The sequence below is a fragment of the Manis pentadactyla genome, chromosome 9, assembly GCF_030020395.1.
Source record: "Manis pentadactyla isolate mManPen7 chromosome 9, mManPen7.hap1, whole genome shotgun sequence".
Taxonomy (NCBI): domain Eukaryota; kingdom Metazoa; phylum Chordata; class Mammalia; order Pholidota; family Manidae; genus Manis; species Manis pentadactyla.
In genome coordinates, this window is record NC_080027.1 from 90,215,926 (window position 1) to 90,232,969 (window position 17,044).

The 17,044-nt window shown below is 39.6% G+C and overlaps 1 protein-coding gene across 4 annotated transcripts in view; it reads left to right on the plus strand.

The window, feature by feature from the left end:
• SARNP (SAP domain containing ribonucleoprotein) overlaps positions 1 to 17,044 on the plus strand; it is a 65,127-nt gene that overhangs the window by 44,581 nt on the left and 3,502 nt on the right. For 3 of the 4 annotated variants that reach the window (XM_036918331.2, XM_036918332.2, XM_036918333.2), the window contains one exon: positions 14,781 to 15,079. In XM_036918331.2, coding sequence (XP_036774226.2) covers positions 14,781 to 14,822 — 42 coding nt within the window. In that variant the 3' untranslated portion in view covers positions 14,823 to 15,079. Of the gene's footprint in view, positions 1 to 14,780; positions 15,080 to 17,044 lie in introns of those variants that run through there. The other variant, XR_005031330.2, reaches the window with a different exon arrangement.

The window sequence follows — 17,044 nt, forward strand, 5'->3', positions numbered from 1 at the left end:
GCTGAATAATACTCCATTGTGTATATGTACCACATCTTCTTTATCCATTCATCTACTGATGGACACTTAGGATGCTTCCAATTCTTGGGTATTGTAACTAGTGCTGCGACAAACAGGGTTGCATCTGTCTTTTTCAAACTGGGCTGCTGCATTCTTAGGGTAAATTCCTAGAAGTGGAATTCCTGGGTCAAATGGTTTTCCTATTTTGAGCATTTTGAGGAAACTCCATACTGCTTTCCACAATGGTTGAACTAATTTACATTCCCACCAGCAGTGTAGGAGGGTTCCCCTTTGTCCACAACCTCGCCAACATTTGTTGTTTGTCTTTTGGATGGTAGCCATCTTTACTGGTGTGAGGTGATACCTCACTGTGGTTTTAATTTGCATTTCTCTGATAACAAGCGATGTGGAGCATCTTTTCATGTGTCTGTTGGCCATCTGAATTTCTTCTTTGGAGAACTGTCTATTCAAATCCTTTGCCCATTTTTTAATTGAATTATTTGCTTTTTGTTTGTTGAGGTGTGTGAGCTCTTTATATATTTTGGATGTCAAGCCTTTATCGGATCTGTCATTTATGAATATATTCTCCCATACTGTAGGGTACCTTTTTGTTTTATTGATGGTGTCCTTTGCTGTACAGAAGCTTTTCAGCTTGATATAGTCCCACTTGTTCATTGTTGCTTTTGTTTTCCTTGTCCGGGGAGATATGTTCATGAAGAAGTCACTAATGTTTATGTCCAAGAGATTTTTGCCTATGTTTTTCTGTAAGAGTTTTATGGTTTCATGACTTACAGTCAGGTCTTTGATCCATTTCAAATTTATTTTTGTGTATGGGGTTAGGGATCCAGTTTCATTCTCTTACATGTAGCTGTCCCGTTTTGCCAACACCAACTCTTGAAGAGGCTGTCATTTCCCCATTGGATGTCCATGGCTCCTTTATCATATATTAATTGACTATATATGTTTGGGTTAATGTCTGGAATCTCTAATGTGTTCCACTGGTCTGTGGCTCTGTTCTTCTGCCAGTACCAAATTGTCTTGATTACTATGGCTTTATAGTAGAGCTTGAAGTTGGGGAGTGAGATTCCCCCCACTTTATTCTTCTTTCTCAGGATTGCTTTGGCTATTCAGGGTCTTTTGTGTTTCCATATGAATTTTTGAACTATTTATTTTAGTTCGTTGAAGAATGTTGTTGGTAATTTGATAGGGATTGCATCAGATCTATATATTGCTTTGGGAAGGATGGCCATTTGACGATATTAATTCTTCCTAGCCAAGAGCATGGGATGAGTTTCCATTTGTTAGTGTCTTCTTTAATTTCTCTTAAGAGTGTCTTACAGTTTTCAGGGTATAGGTCTTTCACTTCTTTGCTTAGGTTTATTCCTAGGTATTTTATTCTTTTTGATGCAATTGTGAATGGAATTATTTTCCTGATTTCTCTTTCTATTGGTTCATTGTTGGTGTATAGGAAAGCCACAGATTTCTGTGTGTTAATTTTGTATCCTGCAACTTTGCTGTATTCTGATATCAGTTCTAGTAGTTTTGGAGTGGAGTCTTTAGGGTTTTTTATGTACAATATCATATCATCTGCAAATAATGACAGTTTAACTTCTTCTTTACCAATCTGGATTCCTTGTATTTCTTTGTTTTGTCTAATTGTCATGGCTAGGACCTCCAGTACTATGTTAAATAACAGTGGGGAGAGTGGGCATCCCTGCCTTGTTCCTGATCTCAGAGGAAAAGCTTTCAGCTTCTCGCTGTTCAGTATGATGTTAGCTGTGGGTGTATCATATATGGCCTTTATTATGTTGAGGTACTTGCCCTCTATACGCATTTTGCCGAGAGTTTTTATCATGAATGGATGTTGAATTTTGTCGAATGCTTTTTCAGCATCTATGGTTTCATCTATGGATCATGCGGTTTTTGTCCTTCTTTTTGTTTATGTGGTGGATGATGTTGATGGATTTTCCAATGTTGTACCATCCTTGCTTCCCTGGGATGAATCCCACTTGGTCGTGGTGTATGATCCTTTTGATATATTTTTTTAATTCAGTGTGCTAATATTTTATTGAGTATTTTTGCATCTGCGTTCATCAGGGATATTGGTCTATAATTTTCTTTTTTGGTTGGGTCATTGCCTGGTTTTGTTATTAGGGTGATGTTGGCTTCATAGAGTGAGTTTGGGAGTATTCCCTCCTCTTCTATTTTTTTGGAAAACTTTAAGGAGAATGGGTATTATGTCTTCTCTGTATGTCTGATAAAATTCCGAGGTAAATCCATCTGGCCCGGGGGTTTTGTTCTTGGGTAGTTTTTTGATTACTGCTTCAATTTCTTTGCTCGTAATTGGTTTGTTTAACTTTTGTGTTTCTTCCTTGGTAAGTCTTGGAAGATTGTATTTTTCTAGGAAGTTGTCCATTTCTTCTAGGTTTTCCAGCATGTTAGCATATAAGTTTTCATAGTAGTCTTTAATAATTCTTTGTATTTCTGTGGAGTCTGTCCTGATTTTTCCATTCTCTTTTCTGATTCTGTTGATGTGTGTTGATTCTCTTTTTCTCTTAATAAGTTTGGCTAGAGGCTTATCTATTTTGTTTATTTTCTCGAAGAACCAGCTCTTGGTTTCATTGATTTTTTCTATTGTTTTATACTTCTCAATTTTGTTTATTTCTTCTCTGATCTTTATTATGTCCCTCCTTCTGCTGACCTTAGGCCTCATTTGTTCTTCTTTTTCCAGTTTCGATAATTGTGATGTTAGACTATTCATTTGCGATTGTTCTTCCTTCTTTAAGTATGGCTGGATTGCTATATACTTTCCTCTTAAGACTGCTTTCGCTGCGTCCCACAGAAGTTGGGGCTTTGTGTTCTTCTTATCATTTGTTTCCATATATTGCTGGATTTTTATTTTAATTTGGTCGTTGATCCATTAATTATTTAGGAGCATGTTGTTTGTGAGCCTTTTTGTTCTTTGTACAATTTATTTCTAGTTTTATACCTTTGTGGTGTAAAATGTTGGTTGGTAGAATTTCAGTCTTTTTGAATTTACTGAGGCTCTTTTTGTGGCCTAGTATGTGGTCTACTCTGGAGAATGTTCCATGTGCACTTGAGAAGAATGTGTATTCTATTGCTTTTGGATGTAGAGTTCTATAGATGTCTATTAGGTCCATCTGTTCTAGTGTGTTTTTCATTGCCTCTGTGTCCTTACTTATATTCTGTCTGGTAGATCTATCCTTTGGAGTGAGTGGTGTGTTGAAGTATCCTAAAATTGAATGCATTCTATTCTATTTCCTCCTTTAGTTCTTTTAGTATTTGTTTCACATATGCTGGTGCTCCTGTGTTGGGTGCATATATATTTATAATGGTTATATCCTCTTGTTGGACTGAGCCCTTTATCATTATGTAATGTCCTTCTTTATCTCTTGCTACTTTCTTTATTTTGAAGTCTACAAAATAGTCTGATACTAGTATTGCAACACCTGCTTTTTTCTCCCTGTTGTTTGTATGAAATATCTTTTTCCATCCCTTGACTTTTAGTCTGTGCATGTCTTTGGGTTTGAGGTGAGTTTCTTGTAAGCAGTGTATAGACGGGTCTTGTTTTTTTATCCATTCTATTACTCTGTGTCTTTTGATTGCTGCATTCAGTCCATTTACATTTAGGGTGACTATTGAAAGATATGTACTTACTGCCATTGCAGGCTTTAGATTCGTGGTTACCAAAGGTTCAAGGTTAGCTTCTTTAGTATCTTACTGTCTAACTTAACTTGCTTATTGAGCTGTTATAGACACTGTCTTGTGATTCTTTATTTTCTCTCCCTTCGTATTCCTCCTCCTCCATTCTTTGTATGTTGTTTGTTTTATTCTGTGCTCTACTGTGTTTCCTTTAACTGCTTTTGTGGGTAGTTGATTTTATTTTTTGCCTTTAATTAGTATTTGGTTGGTCTCCTTTCTTTGCTGTGATTTTGTTTTCTCTGGTGACATCTATTTAGTCTTAGGAGTGCTCCCATCTAGAAGAGTCCCTCTAAAATACCCTGTAGAGGTGGTTTGTAGGAGGCAAATTCCCTCAACTTTTGCTTGTCTGGCAATTGTTTAATCCCTCCTTCATATTGAAGTGATAAACGTGCTGGATACAGTATTCTTGGTTCAAGGCCCTTCTGTTTCATTGCATTAAATATATCATGCCATTCTCTTCTGGCCTGTAAGGTTTCTGTTGAGAAGTCTGATGATAGCCTGATGGGTTTTCCTTTATAGGTGACCTTTTTTCTCTCTCTGGCTGCCTTTAAAACTCTGTCCTTGTCCTTGATCTTTGCCATTTTAATTATTATGTGTCTTGGTGTTCTCCTTGGTTCCCTTCCATTGGGAGTTCTGTGTACTTCTGTGGTCTGATCGATTATTTCCTCCCCCAGTTTGAGGAAGTTTTCAGCAATTATTTCTTCAAAGACGCTTTCTCCCTTTTTCTCTCTCTTCTTCTTCTGGTACCCCTGTAATGCAGATATTGTTCCTTTTGGATTGGTCACACAGTTCTCTTAATATTGTTTCATTCCTGAAGATCCTTTTATCTCTTTCTGTGTCAGCTTCTATGCATTCCTGTTCTTTGATTTCTATTCCATCAATGGCCTCTTGCATCTTAATCCATTCTGCTTATAAATCCTTGCAGAGATTGTTTCATTTCTGTAATCTCCCTCCGGACGTCATCCCTTAGCTCTTGAATATTTCTCTGCATCTCTGTCAGCATGATTATGACCTTTATTTTGAATTCTTTTTCGGGAAGACTTGTTAGGTCTATCACCTCAGGGGTTGACTCTGTGTTCTTGGTCTGTATCAAATTCATTTGCCTTTTCATGGCGATAAAGATAGTTTGTGGAACTGGCATGTGTGACGGCTGGGAGAACGTCCCTTCTTCTGGCTGGTTTGTGGCCTTCCTCTCCTGGGAGAACAGCAACCTCTAGTGGCTTGTGCTGGGCGTCTGTGCACAGACAGAGCTGCTGATTCTTGCCCAGCAGCTATGGAGTTAAGCTCTGCGGTTGCCATGGGTGTGGCCTGCCTCAGGCCTCTGCTCCGATATGGTGGAGCTGCTTCGGAGAGGAAACGGCCGGGAGGCTGTTTATCTCCGTGAGGGGTGTCTGAGCTGTTCTGCTGCCCAGAGGGTTAGGGCACTCGGAATTCCCTGGGATTCCCAGCTGTTAGGCTAAGTGTCCCGGGGTGCTTCCGTCGAGCAGCGGGGTCACTGTCCTTTTAGACTTTCAAAAAGCACTCGCTTTTCTTTGTCCCAGGGGCGCCGGCTGCAGGGATCCGCTCACAGGTCTTACTGTCCTGTTTCCCTAATATCCAGCATACCACTCACTGTGTGTCTGTGCTCTGGTGCAGATGGCTAGGGCTGGGTGTTTGGCAGTCCTGGGCTCCCTTTCCCTCCCCCCTCCGACTCCTCTCCTCCCGCTGGGAGCTGGGGTGAGGGGCGCTCGGGTCCCACCGGCCTGCTGCTTGTATCTTACCCCTTTGCGAGACGCTGGGTTCTCGCAGGTGTGGATGTAGTCAGGCTGTTGTCCTTTGTCTTCTCATCTCTGTTTTAGGAAGAGTTGTATTTGTTGTATTTTCAAAAATATATATGGTTTTGGGAGGAGATTTCCACTGCTCTACTCATGCCGCCATCTTGGGTCCAACTGATTAATATACACTCTTATGAAGGTTTCACATGAAAAAACAATGTGGTTCCTACATTCACCCACATTATCAAGTCTCCATCCATACCCCAATGCAGTCACTGTCCATCCGTGCAGCAAGATGCCACAGATCCATTGTGTGCCTTCTCTGTGCTACATTGTTCTCCCCGTGATTCCCCACACCATGTGTACTAAACATAATATTCCTCCATCCCCTTCTCCCTCCCTCCCCACCCACCCTCCTGCACCCCTCCCTCCAACACCCCTCCCATTTGGTAACCACAAGTTCATTCTTGTAATCTGTGAGTCTGCTGCTATTTTGTTCCTTCAGTTTTGCTTCATTGTTATACTCCACAAATGAGGGAAATCATTTGGCATTTGTCTTTCTCCGCCTGACATATTTCACTGAGTGTAATGTCCTCCACCTCCATCCATGTTGTTGCATATTGTAGGATTTGTTTCTTTCTTATGGCTGAATAGTATTCCATTATGTATATGTACCACATGTTCTTTATCCTTTCGTCTACTTATGGGCACTTAGGTTTCTTCCATATCCTGGCTATTGTAAAAAGTGCTGTGATATACATAGGGGTGCATATGTCTTTTTGAATCTGAGAAGTTATGTTCTTTGGGTAAATTCTAAGGAGTGGGATTCCCAGGTCAAATGGTATTTCTATTTTTAGTTTTTTGAGGAACCTCCTTATTGCTTTCCACAATGGTGAAATAGCTTACATTCCCACCAGCAGTGTAGGAGGGTTCCCCTTTCTCCGTATCCTAGCCAGCATTTGTTGTTCTTAGTCTTTTCGATGCTGGGCATCCTTTCTAGTGTGAGATGATATCTCATTGTGGTTTTAATTTGCATTTCCCTGATGATTAGTGATGAGGAATACTTTTTCATGTGTCTGTTGGCCATCTGAATTTTTTCTTTGGAGAAGTGTCTCTTCATATCCTCTGCCCATTTCTTAATCGAGTTATTTGCTCTTTGGGTGTTGTGGCATGTAAGTTCTTTATATATCCCTTGTCGGATATGTCATGTAGAAATATATTCTCCCATACTGTAGGATGCCTTTTTGTTCTGTTGACGGTGTCCTTTGGTGTACAGAAACTTTTTAGTTTGATGTCTCATGAGTTCATTTTTGCTTCTGTTTCCCTTGCTTGAGGAGATGCATTCAGGAAGAAGCTGCTCATGCTTATATTCAGGAGATTTTTGCCTATATTGTCTTCTAAGAATTTTATGCTTTCATGACTTCATTCAGGTCTTTAATCCATTTCGAGTACTTTTGTGTATTGGGTTAAACAATAATCCTGTTTCATTCTCTTGCATGTAGCTGTCCAGTTTTGCTAAGACCAACTGTTAAAGACGCTGTCATTTCCCCATTGGATGTCCATGGCTCCTTTATCATATATTAATTGACTTTATATGGTTGGTTTTATATCTGGGGTCTCTATTCTGTTCCATTGGTCTATGGGTCTGTTGTTGTGCCGGTACCAAATTGTCTTGATTACTGTGGCTTTGTAGTAGAGCTTGAAGTTGGGGAGTATAGTCCCCCCAGCTTTATTCTTCCTTCTCCAGATTTCCTTGGCTATTCTCGGTCTTTTGTGGTTCCATATGAATTTTAGGACAATTTTTTCTAGTTCGTTGTAGAATGCTATTGGTATTTTGATGGAAATTGTACTGAATCTGTAGATTGCTATAGGCAGGATGACCATTTTGACAATATTAATTCTTCCTATCCCTGAGCATGGAATGTGTTTCCATTTATTGGTATCTTCTGTAATTTTCTTTTTTTGTGGTGTTTTTGCCCGGGCTTGGTAGTAGAGTGAGGCTGGCCTGATAGAGTGAGTTTGGAAGTATTCCCTCTTCTTCTGCTCTTTGGAATACTTTAAGGAGTATGGGTATTAGGTCTTACTAAATGTTTGATAAAGTTCAGCAGTGAAGCCATCTGGTCGAGGGGTGTTGTTCCTAGGTAGTTTTTTGATTACCAGTTCAATTTCGTTGCTGGTAATTGGGTCCTTTCAGATTTTCTGTTTCTTTCTCAGTCAGCCTTGGAAGGTTATGTTTGTCTGGAAAATTGTCCATTTCTTCTAGGTTATTCAGTTTGTTAGCATATAAATTTTCATAGTAGTCTCTAATAATTCTTTGTATTTCTGTGGTGTCCATAGGGATTTTTCCTTTCTTATTTCTGATTCTGTTTATGTGAGTAGACTCTCTTTTTTTCTTGCTAAGTCTGGCTTGGGGTTTATCTATTTTGTTTATTTTCTCGAAGAACCAGCTCTTACTTTCATTGATTCTTTCTATTGTTTTATTCTTCTCGATTTTATTTATTTCTGCTCTTATCTTTATTAGGTCCCTCCTTCTACTTTGTGTCTCATTTGTTCTTCTTTTTCTAGTTTTGTTAATTGTGAGTTTAGACTACTAATATGGGACTTTCCTGCTTTTCTGAGGTAGGCCTGTTTTGCAATATACTTTCCTCTTTGCACTGTGTCGCAAAGATTTTGCGGTGTTGAATAATTGTTGTCATTTGTCTCCATATATTGCTTGATCTCTGTTTTTATTTGGTCATTGATCCATTGGTTATTTAGGAGCATGTTGTGGAGCCTCCATGTGTTTGTGGGCCTTTTCATTTTCTTTGTGTAATTTATCTCCAGTTTCATACCTTTGTAGTCTGAGAAACTGATTGGTACAATTTCAATCTTTTTGAATTTACTGAGGCTCTTTTTGTGGCCTAGTATATGATCTAGTCTTGAAAATGTTCCATGTGCACTTGAGAAGAATATGTATTCTGCTGCTTTTGGGTGTAGAGTTCTGTCGATGTCTATTACGTCCATCTGTTCTAATGTGTTGTTCAGTGCCTCTGTGTCCTTACTTATTTTCTGTCTGGTTAATCTGTCCTTCAGAGTGAGTGAAATGTTGAAGTCTCCTAGAATGAATGCATTACATTCTGTTTCCCCTTTTAATTCTGTTAGTATTTGTTTCACATATGTAGGTGCTTCTGTGTTGGGTGCAGATATTTGCAATGGTTATATCTTCTTGTTGTATTGACCCCTTTATCATTATGTCATGTCCTTTTTTTGTCTTTTGACTTTCTTTGTTTGAAGTCTATTCTGTCTGATACAAGTAGTGCAATTCCTGCTTTTTTCTCCCCATTAGTTGCATGAAATACTTTTTCTCTCCCTTCACTTTTAGTTTCAAGTGAGTCTCTTGTAGGCAGCATATAGATGGGTCTTGTTTTTTATCCATTCAGTGACTCTGTGTCTTTTGATTGGTACATTCAGCCCATTTACATTTAGGGTGATCATCAATAGGTATGTACTTAATGCCATTGCAGGCTGTATGGTTTGTGTTTACCAAAGGTATAAGGTTAACTTCCTTACTATGTAAGAGTCTAACTTAACTCACTTAATATGCTATTACAGATACAATCTAAAGGTTCCTTTTTTTTCCCTCCTTTTTCTTCCTCCTCCATTCTTTATATGTTAGGTATCATATTCTGTACTCTTTGTCTATCTCTTGATTGACTTTGGGTGTAGTTAATTTCATTTTGCAGTTGCTTAGTAACTACCTGTTCTACTTTCTTTACTGTTGTTTTATTACGTCTGGTGACAGCTTAATCAAACCTTAGGAACACTTCCATCTATAGAAGTCCCTTGAAAATACACTGTAGAGATCGTTTGTGGGAGTTAAATTCTCTCAGCTTTTGCTTATCTGGAAATTGTTTAGTCACTCCTTCAAATTGAAATGATTATCTTGCTGGATAAAGTAATCTTGGTCCAAGGCCCTTCTGCATCATTGCATTAAATACATCATGCCACTCCCTTCTGGCCTGTAAGGTTTCTGCTGAGAAGTCTGATGGTAGCCTGATTGGCTTTCCTTTGTATGTGATCTTATTTCTCTCTGGCTGTTTTTAAGTCTGTCCTTATCCTTGATCTTTGCCATTTTCATTACTATATGTATTGGTGTTGTCTTCCTTGGGTCCCTTGTGTTGGGAGATCTGTGGATCTCCATGGCCCGAGAGACTATGTCCTTTCCTAGATTGGGGAAGTTTTCAGCAATTACCTCATCAAGGACACTTTCTATCCCTTTCTCTCTCTTCTTCATCTTCTGGTACTCGTATAATGCGAATATTGTTCCGTTTGGATTGGTCACACAGTTCTCTCAATATTCTTTCATTTTTAGAGATCCTTTTTTTCTCTGTGTGCCCCAGCTTCTTTGTATTCCTCTTCTGTAGTTTCTATTTCATTTATTGTCTCTTCCACCATATCTAATGTACTTTTAATACCCTCCATTGTGCTCTTTAACGATTGGATCTCTGACTGGAATTCATTCCTTAGTTCTTGGATATCTTTCTATACCTCCATGAGCAGGTTAATGATGTGTATTTCGATCTCCCTTTCAGGAAGATTCCTGAGGTCGATGTCATTTAAAGCTTTCTCAGTTGTGTTTGTAATTTTACTCAGAACCAGGTCCCGTTTGCCTTTCATATTTGTATATGGCGCCCTCTAGTGTTCAGAAGCTCTACTCTCTGGAGCTGCTCAGCCCCTGAAGCAATGTCAGAGGTCGCAGGGAGTGGTATTGGTGCCTGGGGGGAGGAAAGAGCTGTTTCCTGCTTCTCGCCCGCTATGCCTGTCTCCACTGTGCCAGAGCAGCCGGATATGGATCCCTGCTTTCCACAAGTGGCTGGAATCTCAGTCTCTCCAGGAATTCTGCCTGTCTTAGCTTTCCAACCCCCTAATCACAAGAGTATCATGCAAGCAACCATGAAATGTAGGTTTGTGCTCCCAGAGCAGATGTCCAGAGTTAGGTATTCAGCAGTCCCAGGTCTCTACTCCCTCCGCTCCGTTTCTCTTCTACCTGCCCATGAGCCGGGGTGGAGGTCTGCTGTTTTCTCCTGAGCTGAGGTTGGGGAAGGGCTTGGGTCCCGCTGGGCCACAGCTTTAGTATGTTACCCTGTTCCGTGAGGTCTGCTCTTTTCTCTAGGTGTATGCAGTCTGGTGCAGTCCTCTTTCCTGTTGCTCTTTCAAGATTTGTATTAATTATATTTTCGTATTATCTGAGGTTTTAGGAGGAAGCCTCTGGCTCACCTCTCACGCTGCCATGTTTAATCCAATCTCCCCAGCCTACCTCTTAAGTGCCCAGATGATAAGGTCTTTTGTCCTTTGCTTGATAATCTGTTTTCTAAATAAGGTAGTCTCACTGAATCCCATCAATGTACTTTAATTTGTGGTAAGAAGAAAACAAATTCTACAATTTGTAACAAACATGGATGGACCTAGAGGATACTATGCTCAGTGAAATAAGCCAGGCAGAGAAAGACAAGTATCAAATGATTTCACTCATATGTGGAGTATAAGAACAAAGAAAAAACTGAAGGAACAATACAGCAGCTGACTCACAGAACCCAAGAATGGATTAACAGTTACCAAAGGGAAAGGGACTGGGGAGAATGGTGGGAAGGGGAAAAGGGGGCATTACGATTAGCACACATAATGTAGGTGGAAGGACACAGGGAAGGCAGTATAGCACAGAGAAGACAATTAGTGATTCTATAGCATCTTACTATGCTGGTGGACAGTGACTGTAATGGGGTATGTGATGGGAACTTGATAATGGGTGGAATCTAGTAACCACAGTGTTGCTCATGTAAGTGTGTATTAATGATTCCAAAATAAAAAAAATAAAAATAAAAATAAAAGGATGAAAGCAAAAAAAAAAAAATACATACTTTCATTCACTGTTAAAGCTGGTTAGGCTAACACAGGAAGAGGAACACAGGATTTGAAATCAGATAAGCTTGGATCTGAAAAGTGATTCTGCCATTTAGTATTATAATATTACATATTTAAACAAATTTTTATAATATGTTTGTTGAGATATAATCCCCACACATTACAATTCACCCATGTAATGTGAACAACTCAGTGGTTTTTAGTATATTCAAAAAGTTGTGCTACTATCACTATAATCAATTTTAAAACATATCATTCCAAAAAGAAACATCACACAGTTTAGCCATCATTCCACCTCCTCATCCCCCTGATCTTGAGGCAATCACTCTTCTGCTTTCTCTCTCACTGGATGTGACTGTTCTGGACTAGTGTATAAGTTGTTCCTTTAGTGTGGGACTCCTTACTTCTGTATGCTATGTTGTAGCATATTTCAGTACTTCATTAATTTTTATGGCTGTATAATATGCCATTTATACCACATTTTGTCTATCCACTCATCATTTGAGGGTAACTTGGGTTTTTCTGACTTAGTGGCTGTTAGAAACATTCTTTGAATTTTATGTGGACATAGGGTCTCATTTCTCTTAGGCTTATGCTTTGAAATTTCTGGGTTTTATATTAACACTATGTTTAACCCTTTGAGGAACTGCCAGGCTGTTTTCCAAAGTGGCTGCATCATTTTACTCCCCCACCAGCAACAAATGAGGGTCCCAGTTTCTTCTCATCCTTAAATAAATGCTATTATTTGTATTTTTGATTATTGTCATTCTAGTGGATGTGAAGTGGTATCTTATTGTGTTTCTGATGTACATTTCCCCAGTGACCAGTGATGCTGAACATTTTTTCATGTGCTTAATGAACATTTGTGTATTGTCTTTGGAGAAATGTGTATTCAGATCCTTGGCCCATTTTTTCATTTCATTGTCTCTGTATTATCACAGTTCTTTGTATATTATAGGTATAAATTCCTTATCAAATATATGCAGATATATTTGTAAATATTTTCTCTTATTCTGTGGGGTTTCATTTTCTTGATGTTATCTCGAAACATAGAATTTTAAAATTTTGATGAGGTTTACTTTATTTTTTATTTCTTGTGTTTTTTTGTGTCATACCTAAAATCCTGGTTTTGCCAAATCCGAGGTCATGAAGATTTGTCCCTATTTTTTCTCCTAATTGTTTTATGTTTTCAACTCATATTTTGGTCATTGGTCAGTTTTGAATTTTTTGTATGTGATGTGATAGACCAGAGTCTGACTTCATTCTTTTGTGTGTTTCTATCCAGTTGTCCCAGCAACATTTGTTGGAAAGACTATTCTTTCCTCATTGAATGATTTTGGCACACTTGTAAAATATTAGTCGACCATGGACAGTGGTTTTATTTCTCAACTGTCATACTGTCTTGATTACTGTTTTGTAGTAAGTTTTGAAATTGGGAAGTGTGAATCTTCCTACCTTGTTTTGTGTTTTCAATATTGTTTTGGCTATTCCAAGTCCCTGGATATAGTATTACTTACAAGTTATGGTACTTTTCTAAGCCTCAATTTCATCATCTGGGAAGTGGAGATAATACCCACCTTATGGTAGTATTTTAAGGATGAAGTGTTCCTATGTAAAAAAGGATGATACTGTGTAAAATGCTTGACACATGCCTGTCATATTATAAGTATTCGATAAGTAGCAATGTCTCTGATTACTTGCCACGCATATTTCTTTGATCATTTAACGAAGGCCTTGTCCAAACCAGACAGAAGTGTAGACACAGTGCTAACACCCCTCTGGAATAAGACAGTGGATTCAAATGAGACTTCTTTTTCATATCACTTTATTTACAAATAGTTTCTCAAAATGAAAGGGTAGCTTTTTTTTTTCTTTTTTAAGACTTGTGTTGTTCTATATCCCAGCTTTCTCTGGCGTAACTCATTCACTGAGACCCTGAGCATTGGCAGACTGCTTAGAGCATGTATCTGCAGACTTGAGTTGCTGATTTGAACATACCTGCAGTGGAGACCAACTGTCACCTGGGAGTACCTAAAGAACAGTCAAAATAGTATCTTTAGAATTATAGAAACTTTTTGAGTGGTATAGAATTTGTAATGTTTTTACTTCTATTTAGTCCAAATCTACTTCTTTCCACCTACCTCTGGAGATGGCTTCTGAAAATCTATTAACTCACACACTCAGAATCTTATTAAGTGTCTTTATGCTAGTCAGTTTTGTAAATAAACCTTGAAAATTTCAGAATTTGATCAGTTTACGCTGTCCAGTAAGAAAAGACTAAAGGAGTTTGTATGCTTTGTGCTGTTAATTCAGAATAAAGCATTACCTGTTGTAAGTATCTGCTTTGCTTAACGACTCACCAAGATGAGCTAGAAGTAAATTAGGCTTGTTTTAATTCTAGTCCAAATTACTCCCTCTGCCAAGGAAACTTACTAAACCTGGGTATGCTCACTCAGTTGGTACATGAGGCTCTCTCAATGGTGAGGCAGATCAGGATGTTGGTGAGTGGCAAGGAATAGTGACTTGTTGGGAGCATAGTCAGTGTATGTAAGGAACTAGTAAATTCTGAGCTGATAGCGTTTACATGAATTGGATGGCTTTTATTTTATTCCATAGAGTTGTGTCATAAGCCAGGTGGAGTGGGCTGGGCTTGTATGCAGCCAGCTTTTCTTTTTAATCTAAATTAAACCTATGTGAATGGAATGGAAAAAAAAATGCCCTCTGCTGTGGGGCAATGGTGGCAGTGAGGATGAAGGACTTAGTACTGTTTGTTGAGTCACTCCCAAAATAAAAAGGTCTCTCTCACCCTCCCATTTTGTGCCCTCTCTCCAATGCTGCCTCTCTTAAGATGTCAATGTTGGGGATGCTCCACCTCTGCTCCCCATTTATTCTGTTGGTACTGGGGATTCCTATGTCTCTGTGGATTTGGAAGCCTAAGGAATAAGCTGCTCCTTGGGATTGACTCCTCAGAAGGGCATCCCCTTCACCTTCTCCATGAAACAGCATTGATCAACCCTTTGTCCTTTGAACTCTCCCATCTTCCCACTGACTGAAGACTTTCCCCAGCCTGTTAAGGGTGCGTTGTTGGCAGGCTAACTTGGGATAAGGCTGAGTGGTCCTTTCTCCTTCAGGAATCTTTTTCCAACTGCTATTCTCTTCCTCTCCCAACCTCCAATGCCTGACCCCCAACACCCCAGTGTTTTCCCTTCCTCACCGTCCTTTCCCATCAAACTTACTCAGCTCTAACTGCCTAACTAGAGATGCAAAAGTGAAATCTCTGGCTGCTTGGGCCTTCCCTCCTTCTTGAACTTGATGTTCATGTGAGTTTGGATTAAAGCAGCCAGGAATGCAGCCCACTGTTGTCTAGCAGTCTAATTTTTTCTTCTTATTTCATCCGTACAGGCAAAGAAGAGGAAAAGAGCAGAGCGCTTTGGGATTGCGTGATGAGAAAGCTGCTTGATGCTTTCTGTTATCCAGTGGTTTCCAGCTCTCTGTCTCTTCTTGGCCACATATATACCTGAATGCAGAGTCCTGTGCCTAGGTCCTGCCTTGCAATGAGGGAGCGTGTACCCAGGTACATCCGTGAGCTCCAGCAGCGATCTGACTAACTGCTGTGCCGTCTCTAGAGTGGTCGCTGTTGTGATTGTGTTGTTTATTATTATTTTGCTTGTTAATAAAAAAACAAATAGAAAAGAGAACAATGTGTTTTATTAGGTCCTCCTTTGAGTTCTTAGAGCCAGATTAGACCAGATAAGGGGAGCTTCAAGGATAAATATTATAGGGAATTAGCCATAATGCCTGTATCTAGAAAAGAGAACAGAGAGAAGGATTGGATCTATCCCGTTATGCATATTGATTGCCTTCTCATACTCCAGGTGTCCTTTTACCTCTTTATCCCCCATGAAGAGGCCAAGTTTCACCCTGAATCTTCGCCTCCGCAGGTTGGCATAACCCATTGGGATAAAACAGAACACAGGGTTTTAGGAGGTGCAGAGGTTATAAAAACAGGGGCTAATGATTGGTAGTCTATTATGGAATGGAGTCCAGAGCCCTATTCTGGAGTCCACAAGGGCCCTATTTTCAAGGATGACCTGATATGATAATGTCTGGCTTCAGCCAAAACCAGTGTTGATTGTACATTTCAGGAAAGGAGATAAGCTGGCTACCTGCTTAGAGGAGAAAGTTTAGGGATTCAAGGCCTGACAGGATGTCAGGTGGGAAGCATTGTTACCTTGATCATTGGAACATAGGCGGTGCACTGGAGGCTTCTGTTTTCCAGTCAAGCCCTGGCCTAGTTTGTCTTCTATTGCAGAGGTGTACCATCACAGTTCTGCTGGCAGTGGTTCTCAGATACTTCGAAAGTCTGTTTTCCTTGCTGAGCCTCCTTCTTAGAAGTTTGGATCTCCCTAAGTAGGCTGTTTGTTTGCATCTGAAGTTTCACATAGATTAGGGACATGCTGCTTACTCTTTTTTGGATGTGTTGGTATAGGGTTTCTCCTTTTAATCTTCATTTAAAATTTTGGATGTCTATGTAAAGTTCGTTTGTATTTTTGGGTGTGTTTTTTTGGCGGGGGTGCTTATAAAACTTAAAAGCCTGCATCTTACCTGAACACTTTGGTATCATGATCAGATTCCATGTTGGTGTGTGATGCCTTGTTCCCATTTCTACCAAAACTTTCTGCTTGGTTCTGTGATTAATAGAAAGTTAATAATTTGAACCCCTTCTTAACAAGAATCTCTTTCCACAAAGTCTCTGGTTGCTGAGGAGGACAGATACCTAAGTTTAGATGCTTTAGGAAAACTGCGCTTTGGAGAGCAGATCCAAAGATTGTCCCATTTGTTGAGAAATTTGTCCCATCCTGAGATTTTGGGGAAATGAATAAAACGAAATGCTGGCTAAACTTCTCCTTTCCTCTCTTCCTCCAGCCTCTTCTGTCTGCCTCCCTTTTCTTTTCTCCAGGCCCTGATACTGAGCCTAGCTTTTCCTCTCTCTGCTCCATCTCTATGTGAAAACAGAACCAGAGAGAACTAGTTTTGAGGCTTGGGAAAGATTATAGTAGACTCAGTGAAGGTTTTCTACCCAAAGATGGTAAAAATAAGTAGGTAAAGGAATAGAGCAAATGCTGGTAATGACATGGAACACTGGGTCCTTCAGAACTTTTTTCCCTTGGTTTCCTTATCCTCTGTAACCTTCCAGAAAGGTATTCAGCCTTCCCCCAAGGATTCTTTCCCTGAAGCTTAATCATTCTTTTCTGCTCAACTCACTTCTCCAGTCTTTGATACAGTGTTTATGACTTTTTGCTAACTTTATTTTTATCCCAATCTAGCAGCTGTTCTTACAAAAGTTTCTTAACTCTCAGCCTGATCACCAAACAGTCTTCCTGTCTCGTTGTAATCATTCCACACATACATTTTGAGCATGAGTAGTTCAGGATGCCTATCTTTTTTACTAACTCTGTCTTAAAATGGTCCCTTGAAGGCAGAACAGGCTACCAGTTATCTGGGATCCAAGTACCCTTCCTTCCTATCCGTCCATTTCCTTAGTGTAGGTGATGGAGGATCCAGAGGAGTTAGCTGACTTGACTCTTCTTTTCCCTGTCCTGAAGCTGTGACATTTTCTGCATACCTGGAAACTCCAAATAAGGGAGTCCATGAAAGATACTGAG